We start from the raw sequence: 10,839 nt of genomic DNA, 5'->3' as shown, positions 1-10,839 counted from the left end.
AGAAATGTATTTTTCATAAAAGCAAAAAAAAACCTTTTTCCCAAAAAAACAAAAAAAAAACATACTTTTATCAAAAAATTACGCGGAAAATTCCAATGCGATATTGCATAGAGATGTAGAGCTTGACTTTCGTAGTAAGAGGACAGGTAATCTGCAAATGTAAATATCATTATTCTCTTATTTACATTATTTTACCGTTGCTTTGATACGAGAATTACAACGACATGAAAGCACAACTTTGTCGCGAATTTTCTATGATAAAAACTTGTTCAGAAATCCAAAATCTAAGTTAACAGCACACACCAGGCCTACTCCTGAGTGTCTGGCTAGAGATCATTTCCTCTGGCCGCGCTTCAGCCATTCGATGAGGGCCAGTCTCGTGCTTCTTAAGTTGCCTCGCTCATGCCCAAAACGAATTCTGGGTAATTCTGCCATTCCATGACAAGGGAACTCCCGATTCTCATTTCATAGTTTTTTTTCGTAAGTGTCGGGCCACCCGGTCCTACCAGCAAAATAACGCATCGATTGAAGGTTTTAGCTTTCAAAACTTGCCCAGATTGTGTCAGTAGGTCCTGGAATTTGTCCACAGAAAGGCCAGAGAGACAACTTCACTCGCGAACCGCCATGTTAAGATCTGTTAACAACAGAGCATTTTAGGCCTCCCAGTCTGCATGAAACCATCTCTCGCCTCTGTTTGCTTTCAAAGGCTTGCCTTTACCCACAGCCTGGTGGCTTCTGTAGACGAAAATGGCCTGAAAAGGCAGTTAAAAAATAATTACCTACCAGATTTGAGCTACCTCGCTCACTCCCTATCGGAACACAACCGGTTGACATTTGTCACGTGATGCTCTAACATGAGCCCACAAAAACTGAATACACTCAACAATCAGCTGATAGTGCATTTATGTTGGTTTTCTTGCGCATTTTTACGGAAGTCATCCGAACTCTTCCGAGCTTCTCCGGATTAATTTTCGTGACGAAGTAGGAGTTGACGTCAATGTCACGAGAACGGAAAGAGTTGCAAGACTGAAAATGGCGTCCGGATCCTAATTGAAGTCCCCTTAAAAACAGCGAAAACGCTTAGGTTTTCTGCTCTCTGGTGAAGATCTTCTGGCTCTTAAACGGTTATCCCGTCCTTATCATGGCAGCAGCATCGCGAAAAAATCAATTCAAAGTTGTACTTTTAGGGGAAGGATGCGTCGGAAAAACTTCCCTTATGCTCCGTTACGTACAAGACAAGTTTAACGACAAGCATTTAACAACTTTGCAAGTACGTTGTTTGTCTCTCATGGTTGCCATAATCGTAAGCACCACACTGCATGATAGGAGCAATTTGTTCGTGAAACACTTGAAACGAAAACTTGTTCCTGTGGTAAGCTTTAGAGGTCAATTGTACAAGCATTTGATAGCTTGTACATGAAGTAATTTTGTGCAGTGTGAAATAAGATGTAACTAATACATGTCGCGAGTCTCTCAAAAGGGCGTGTGCCTGTCGTCTATATGTGTTCTATGTGGATTGTAAAGCGACAGATCGGGAAATTACTCCCGTTTCGCTATGTGGATTTGCTATGACTTGTGTCACACTTCATGGACCAAATTTCTCCTGAAATGCAAACCATTTTTCCAGGTCATGTAATTCAAAGTGGTCGAAGGTTTTAAGCTTGGAAAAGGTGCATTTTTTTTTCTGTTCTCGGCATCTACCACTTAAGCATTATGTAAGGCACTAAATTCAAAGCATTATAGAAATGTAAATTTTTGTACCCTGTAAATGTGACTTGGAGTCTAGGTCAGAGTGGTTTAAATCTTTGGCATTGCTTAGTTTTTGTGGACTGGAGGTTTTGCTTGCAGGGTTCTCCTTATCAGGCGGTAACAGGTAAAATTTACCACTTGTAAGAGCGCCTGCAAACGCTCAGAAGTTGCTTGTCCTTTGCAAAACGTCCAACATTAACCAATTGCTTTACCGGTTTGAAAAGGTGCCATACCTGTTGCGCTGAAAACTAGGGAGAACCCTGTGCTTGGAAAAGAGTTGTGTCCTTCTCTGAAATGGCAATGCTTGCATGCCTCTGTGGTAACCATGCAGTGGACTGGCATCTTATTTGAAGGGGTTAGAGGGAAGTCTTGTGGGTTCAGCAACTAGCGTGTAAATTCACCTTGTTCTCTGTAGAAGATCTGCACTTCTCAACCAAAGGAATTGCCATGTTTTGCTAGCTCCTAGTTGCTAGATGTGGCTGACAGCCGATAAATGTAGCATTTAGGATATCTCAAGTGAGAAATCATGCAGTTAATGCCATCTTTTTTCCATCTTTTCTTCAGGCTTCCTTCTTAAATAAAAGGTTAAATATAGATGGCCAACGAGTGAACTTGGCAATCTGGGTAAGATGTTAATTTATACCTATGTAAAATGTCAGCTCAAGAGGTACTTTCTTTTGTTCCTATCCTTATCTAATCAACATCTGTGGTTACATGTTTCAGGACACAGCAGGACAGGAGAGATTTCATGCATTAGGACCTATTTACTATAGAGATAGGTAAGAAACAAGCCTTCTAATAATTTCAGACTGCAAGGTCTGAAAAGTATTGTCCAGTTTTGTTACGCAGGGGGGGGGTACAACAAGTAAAAAAAGCAATGACAGCTTGTGTTTGCTAGCTATTTGACCTTGCATGTGTACTTAAACCCCCTGCCGATGGTCTCTGTAGAACTGAGCTGCTGTGTTACCTTCCCTTAACTTGTGAACACTGAAAACATGTTAAACAACACCTGAACTGCTTCAACCGACAAACCCTGGAGCCCTCATTCGCAAGGAGACAAGTGACAGGACATATGCATGCTTGAAATCTTTGTTGACAGCAGTTCCCAGTGATGTCTGCTTCAACCAAGAAAACCCCTAAAAATTAAGCGTGCTTGTTAAAATGTTCCAGTGGTGCTTGTTGTTTTTGGAAAAGTCCTTCACATTTGATTTAATGTCATTTTCTCTTTTTTTTCCAGCAATGGTGCAATTCTAGTCTATGACATTACTGATGAAGACTCTTTCTTTAAGGTTAGATTGACTTTGTAGATGCTGCATTGCCTCTTTGGTATCATATCTTTGACATGGAGGTTGGACCTAAATATTTTAGGGTGGTGCTGATTTTCAAACTTCTTATTTTTGTTGTCTCTTTAAGACAGTATGCATGCTCTGATTGGCTAATTTATTGGGCGGTATTCTACATGTACCTTTTGGCCCACTAAATTTGATACAACTAATATTGATGCAGCAGTAAATGTTAATGTTGTTTATGTGAAATAAACTTTTGAAACTGTTTGAATCTTGCATGCAACTTTTTCAAGAAGCCCATAATGTTAATGTTACAGTAGTGGTTTAAAATTTTTGCACATACAGTCATTTTGTTACAGTTGAACTTTCTGCTTTACTTCGACTACTTTTCATTACTTACTTATTAACACAAAGATATACTAAATATCTTGCAAACTTTGTTTCCTTTGTCCACGCTGTTTTTTTCTTGTTAATTTATGGCCTGCGCAAGCACTTTGCACTTGGGCCATAAATTAACAGAAAAAACTTAGTCCGTAACTTACATTATTATTCCACTATTATGCCATTTCATCATATTTGGTCAAGAGACCATGCAAAATATGAGATGGTAATACACTGTAGTGTCTCGGTTTGACGGGTTGAGAACAGGGCAAATACGGACGGAATGGGAGTTTTTCAATGAAAGAAATATTATTGTTTTTTAGCAAGATGCAAAACCTGAGAATTTAGCTTGTCATCACTTGTCACTCATCATTTTGTTTTATCCAATCAAATAAAGATCTTTGGCTGGCTTTTTCTGCTGTTTACATCGTTCACACCTGCCCTGAAGGACAGATGGTGCATTTTTTTCCAAACACTCTTACCAAATAAAATTGAAGCAAAATAATGCCTTTTTTGTAGTGGAATAAGAAATCTCTTATTCAATGATTTAACATATAATACTCGCAGACATTTTGCGCATTGCTTGTATTTTTCCTTGCCCTTGCAGGGCTCAGAAAAATAGTTTATTTATAAGCAACTTGCAAAATATCCATGTGTATTATATGTTAAACCATTGAATAAGATGTATTTAGTATAAATACACAGGTGATTATAGAAAATCGTGCGCTCTCATTGGCTCGCTATCTCAGATTATCAGCCGATAATCACCTCGACATACAAAATGGCTGCCAGTAATCGTTTTGCCACTGTAAGTGAAGATGATTTTCGCGTTGAAATGTTTTTTTTTCTCTTTTTTGAAATAATCACCAGTGTATTTATACTTTAGAAAACAATTATTCGCCTCAGGCTCAGTGATTATCGGTGATTATTAAATTCTCAACCTCGGATAATGCATTTCGCATGCTCTGATTGGTTCGCTCAATCTCGGTTATCAGCTCATATACCTTAGTTTGACCTTATATGGTAAATAATTGCGCTAAGCGTTGCAAAACTAATTTTTTTTTTCGCTGGAAAGCGAAATTTCGTTTTAAATAAAGCCAAAAAAGAAAAGAAACTTTTTTGTGTGGAAAGTTTGGATAAATTCCGACGTTTAGAAGTACGCGAAAAGGCAAGAAATGTTTTTGTGATGAGCCTACATAGGTCTTACACAACATCGCATCTTTATCAAGTTTTCTCGATTTTGCTCTGATTTTCCCACTTTTTTCGCTCGTATTTCTTACTTCCAAATTTTTGGAGTTTAAGGAATTTAATAAATCAATTATTCCATTCGCGCTTGTTGGATATGAGAGTGGTTATAGCCAACTCGGCCCTACGCGCCTCGTAAGCTATTTACCATCTCATATCCAACGCGCGCTCATGGAATAATTGTTAAATATTCACCTCGACTTCGTCTCGGTGAATATTCACCGATAATCACTTCGCCTTCGGCGAATAGTTGTTAAGTATGGACCAAGAAAATGAGGTTGGTAAGTGGAATGTAATGACAACTTCCTTAGTTTCTGTAATGTAAAAATGATAAAAAAGGTTCACTGTCAGTTTAGAGCACATAATTGAACATTTATTTTTACATTTACAGCTTCCATTCTTGTTTGGGTGGTATTCACTTAATTAAAGGCAGTGATATTTTACAGAAATAAGGGCAGAGACCCACTATGATCCAACTGTCTGTCCTCAAGTGAAAGGACAAGTCCTTTAAGTCTGAGTAAAGGTTGCTCCTGGAGACATGGTTCAATTTTGCAAGTAACAAACATAATTTCACACCATGTCAGTTTTACTCGGTGTTCAATGCTGAATGCATGGGCATGGTTACGTTATTGTCATGTGTCATTTTCCAGAGTTTGGTTTTATTCTTTTTGTTTTATGGAATGTGTAATCTACATATGTATTCCAGGTTAAAAACTGGGTAAAAGAACTTAAAAAAATGCTAGGAGAAGATATAGCACTTTGCATAGCAGGTAGGCTATGAATTTATATCATTCTGTTCTTGTGCTATGTACATAGGCAGGAGAAAATAAAGGAACCTGTTTTCACCAGTGAAACAATGTGTGACAGACTGGAGCTGGAACTTTGGCAAAGTTAAACTTGACACATTTTTGAGCGACTGCAGCAACTTTCCTTTTTAATCTTGTGTTACATGTCAGCAGTTAGCTTGTGTTTAGTGCCTTGTTGTTGGCGATCAAAACAGTTTTAGCAATTTGGACTATATATTTATTTTAGGAAATAAAATTGACCTTGAAAAAGACAGACATGTTGATGCTGCAGAGGCAGATGCGTAAGTTTCATCCTGTTGTTCTATATTTAGCTAATGAATGCTCCTCCGCAGAGGTTACCTCTTTTTTTTTTTTTTTTTTTTTTTTTTTTAACCAAAAACCACAAATACAGAAACTGTGACCCTCAGTCAATGCATTTTTGTTTTGAAAGCATTGGCCTTCAAAAAGTAGTAAGCAAATGACTAAAACATACCTAGAGTGACCATCAATCATATGGGCAGATCCATTAGCATGAAAAAGATCAATGATTTGCCAGAACTATCGAGAGATAGGGCCAAAGATTTTGTGTGTAAATTCATTGTATTTCCAGTCTCAAATGCTATATACAGTTTGATTGGCCTGTTTTGTATACTACAAATACCTCTTCCTTACCGTTACCTAGTTCGAAGGCCATGTCACACACTTTTTTCCCAATGCCATAATTTAACTGAAGAAACAAGAGCTGGAAACTCTTAGAATACAGTCGACCAAAAGTGTTAATAAGATGTTTTTAAATTATCCCTTTGTTTGTCTGCACACCGTGATTGGCCAATTAAGAAGGCTGTATTCTATAGAACAGTGCACTTATTAAAAGTTTGCAATGTCATTTTTTGCAGGCCACACTGTAAGTTGTGGCTCCTTGTATTCAGGGTCCTAATGCTTGGTTAACCCATTGACTCCCAGGGGTTCCCCATTGACGAGTAAAATCGTCTGGCGTTAGACAGAGTAAAATACTCCGGTGTTAGACAGAGTAAAATACTCAGTCTGGCCGGTTTTGGCCAGTTTGGACGTCAAAGGGTTAAATTAATTAATTAATTGAACCAAAAGGAAAAAAAAAAACCGGCTGTAACTTCTGGTGCAGTTCTCAGTAAGATGTGCATATCCCAAAGTAATTCAATCAAGCAGGAAGTCAGGTGGGCTGCACTTTAGCCTGCTGAATTGACCAATTGGAGTGCTTGTACCATCTGTAAGTTATGTATATCAATGTTGTGTTAGTTACTGTGCTTTGTCTTGATTCTAAACTTTGCCTTTTTATTTTTATGGCTCTTGTTCTTGCAACTAGTACCATGTATTGAAGTAGAAAAAACACTGTTTTTTCTTGTAATAATATGCCCTTTAAACCTGGTTTGGATATGACCAACAAGTGAAGGTTCTTTATTGTTGTTGTTGTTGTTATTTTTACTAGATATGCTAAAACTGTAGGAGCAAGACACTTCCACACGTCTGCAAAACTTAACAAAGGCATTGAAGAAATGTTCTTTGAACTAACAAAAAGTGAGTTGAACCATTTTAGGCCAGTGATTCCTCTGTATGAGGAGTCATGTAGGCAGTGTGGTTAAGTAGTAAGGGTACCAGACATGTAACGCACAGCTCTCTTGTGCTAGTTAAGTAGCTTAAGTTGTTCTGGGTGATCATTGTAAAAAGCCAGCTGGTCTGCTTCCCACCAGTTTGTATTCTTAAAAAAAAGATTTCTTTTGTTTATATGAATAACCAGTATTTTTCATTTGCCCTGAAGATCCCCCAGGGGAGTGGTCGTTGAAGTATATTGTTTTCATTATTGTCGAGTGCTAGCAGTCCCTTCTCAGTCAGTCGCCGCCCTCTTTAGTCACGCAAGCAAGCCGAAGGGAGAATGGGGAAAGACTGCAAGCTCTCTCGCTTTCTCCCCATTCTCCCTTCAGCTCGCTTGCGTGACTAAAGAGGGCGGCTCGACTGACTTAGATGGGACTGCTCGCAGTGTAATTACAATCTCTGCCTTTTGCATGCAAATCATGGTTTAGAATCACCAAAATGGAAGCGAGCATTTATTACACCTTTTAACTTGTAAGTAAATAGTTAGATTATACGTTTTTTTCCTTTCTCTTCAAGAAATGTTGGACAGACAGGAAAAAAGTGAACCTAAAGATGGTGTGGTGGAGAAAGGAAACAACAGACGAAAGAACGTTTTAATAGTCGATGAACAACAACCTCAACAGCAAAAAAGTGGAGGTTGCTGCAGTGGAGGAGGATCATAGAATAAAAGTCGCACAAACACAGCTGTAATCTTTGAAAATATATAGACAGAAGAAACTCATAAATGCACGCATAAGGTGGATCTGGCCCACTTTGAAGACCTTGGTATCCTAGTGGTAAATGTAAAATATTGTTAAATCGCTTTGCACTCCGTGAAGCCAAATTCCTCGGAATAATCGCCATTCCAAGACTTTGAATTTTAATAATGGAGGACATGCCATGCCCAGCGGAAGAAAATAATAGTTTCATGCGAATTTAAGAGCTCGGCAAATGTAGCTGCTGCTGCAGGCTGAAGGTCAGTCCATGGCAACCTAGTGCTTACAAAGCAAATGAACACTGCGGACGCCCTTTATATCTCGGTCCAGAGTGTCACAGCATATTTGCACGGCCCCCTTCCATCACCCCATAGAAAATCCGCTAAAGATGATGTACTACTGCCTTTATTTTTATTTCAAGTCTTCATTTGCACGTTGGTGTTTGCACCCGTGGTATTGCACGCGCCCAATCCCAATCGAAAGGACACGTGCAACATTTGTGTACTTAATTAGACGCGAGATTCATATTAATTAAATCCCAAATCAGCTTGTGAATGGTGATCTGTTCTCTGTTTTCGCGGGCGTTTTCGGTCGTTTTAGTTGAGATGATAGGCGAAAGCGTATCTAATAGTTTGTCATTTTAAACGAAAATTCATCTCTGGTGGATGGGGACAATCTTCCATGGCCACTAGCGCAAAAGGGACTCGTTATTGCAAGTTAAACCATGGTGATTGGGTGCTGCAAAAAGAAACAACGCACATACTTTTTGTACGTGTTATTGACGGCAAAATAAGTTGTTTCATAGTTACAACTGGATGGCCAGACCGATCACTCCTGTAGGAAACCGGTTTTTTTTACATTTTCTTCAAAAAGAAGAAAGCTGGTAGGGTAAAGAAATCGGGGAGGGCGAAATTCACAATGGCGGAATGGATTATAACCTAGTAAATCTGCCAAAGGACTAAAGCCCCGGCGACACGTTGTAACATTGTTAGAAGAACACGTCCCAACATTGTCATAACAACGCTTCTAACAATGTTGGATACGCATATGACTTTTTCGGAAACACGTCACTGTGGTCTATGCAATACAACATTGTTAAAAGGGCGTCCACACGCTTCAACGTTTGTTGTGTGTTGGAGAAAATGTTTGATCGAAATCAAAACATTCTTCTAACTAAAAGTGTTGGAACACGTCATCAAACATGCCTGCTCCAAGTTTTAACATTGTTGATGCAACAAATGTTTTATAAGAATGTTTGAACGTGTAGCCGGGGCTTAATTGTACTGGACGAGTTGTCGTATTTTGTCATTCTTGTTGGAGGGGTAGTGTTGATATAATTCTCGATGACAAACATATCCCATCCTGTTTAATACGTAGGTTCTGCGTTTTGATTAAGGAAGGGTTTTCTCGTTTGTAATTTCTTTTTTCTTGAACATTCAGTATCTAAGTTGGAAACGAGGACGGTGTGAACTATGAAACCATTAAATTTCTTCGCTACCTTGCGTTTTTCACTAACCGTAGGGTAGTGTAGTAATTCTTGCAGGGCTGGCTGTTATTTGGTATTGTAACAGTTATTATCCTAAGAGAGGTCTAGCATCTCGTTTAGGTGAAACGGCAAACTGTGGGCTGTCGCATATCATAAAACATGGAAATTCTATTTTCTGACTTATCAAGAAATGCTCTGACATCAAACATGGACTGTATGGCGGCAGCCAGAGGCGCCTTCGTCTGCTTTCAGCCCGATATCATGAGCTGCGCCCTTTCGCAATTCAGTCTTCAATACGGAAATTATAGGGTGATTAGCACTGACAATTATTATTATTATTATTATTATTATTATTATTATTATTATTATTATTATTATTATTATTATTATTATTATTATTATTATTATTATTATTATTATTTCGTTCATTCACACGATATGCTGTTAACGTGGTTTGTAAACTAGGCATCAAGCCACGACCAATGGCCTTAGGTGTCTAGTGTTCTTCTCAAGATTCTTGCCGTTCCCAACAAGGAGGCTTTTTGTAGTAATAACTGCAATCTAGTCCAATTTTCTTCAACGATGTTTTCAAATTTTTGCTGAACGTCCCTCGTGCACCAATGACAATTGGTACGACAATTACTTTTCGGCAGCTCCAGATTTTCCCAATCTCTCTTTTTAATTTTTGGTATTTTTTCCATTTTCTCTTGTTCTTTTTCCAGCTCTCTTGTATCAAAAGGGCACGCGATATCTATCACATAACATGGTCTTTCTATCTTATCAAGAACAACTACATCAGGCCTATTATGCTCAAATTGATGGTCTGTTTGAATTCGGAAGTCCCATAACACCTTTACTTGATCGTTTTCTATAACTCCTTCAGGATCATGATCATACCACTTGTCTTTGCATGGGATGTTGAATTTCTGACAGTTTCCAATGGATAGCTTGGCCTACCTTATCATGTCGCCACATTTTACACTCTCTTTGCGCCAATTTCTTACATTCCGCTACAATATAAATATGACTTACGGTCTCTTCTCGTTCTCCACATAACCGACACATCGGAGACACATCCTCTTCATCAATCCTGTTTTTAATGCTATTCGTCCGTAATGCTTGGTCTTGTGCAGCGGTTAGCAGTCCTTCAGTTTCTTTTTTTAGTATTCCCCTTTTTAACCACCCCCAGGATTCTGGGTCCCTTACTTGTTCTGTAGCTGTTTCAAATTGTCCATGTAATGCTTTGTTCTTGTATTTAGACATTCTCTCTTCAGACACTTCTATTTTTGTATGCCCCTCCTCCAGAATATTTTCATTCGATACGAAAAAAGTAATCTTTCCTTACTTTCTCCAATGTATCTAAACAGACTGCCCACTTCAATGTTCGCACAGTCTTCTGCACTTAATAATCCACGCCCTCCAGCTGCTCTTTTCAGATACAGTCTATCTACGTCGGCTTGCGGATGGAAGGCTCTGTTTATTGTCTGTCAGCAACTTCCTGGTTTTGCGATCCAATTTCCTCAGTTCATCTTTAGTCCTCTCGACAATTCCTGCACCATATCTGCTTATTGAGACAGCTCTTG

General features: G+C 38.8%; 1 protein-coding gene across 1 annotated transcript; it reads left to right on the top strand.

Annotated features, from left to right (window-relative positions):
• Positions 1-998: 998 nt before the first annotated feature.
• LOC138042749 (ras-related protein Rab-21-like) lies at positions 999-8,325 on the top strand. Its single transcript, XM_068888738.1, has 8 exons — positions 999-1,270; positions 2,314-2,373; positions 2,473-2,528; positions 2,987-3,038; positions 5,368-5,431; positions 5,694-5,748; positions 6,912-7,000; positions 7,592-8,325. Exons 1-8 carry the CDS (start codon positions 1,142-1,144, stop codon positions 7,735-7,737), a joined length of 651 nt encoding a protein of 216 aa, XP_068744839.1. The 5' UTR covers positions 999-1,141; the 3' UTR covers positions 7,738-8,325.
• Positions 8,326-10,839: the final 2,514 nt, after the last annotated feature.

This window comes from Montipora capricornis, chromosome 3 (genome assembly GCF_036669925.1).
Source record: "Montipora capricornis isolate CH-2021 chromosome 3, ASM3666992v2, whole genome shotgun sequence".
NCBI lineage: Eukaryota > Metazoa > Cnidaria > Anthozoa > Scleractinia > Acroporidae > Montipora > Montipora capricornis.
This window is presented reverse-complemented; position numbering and strand designations above follow the sequence as displayed.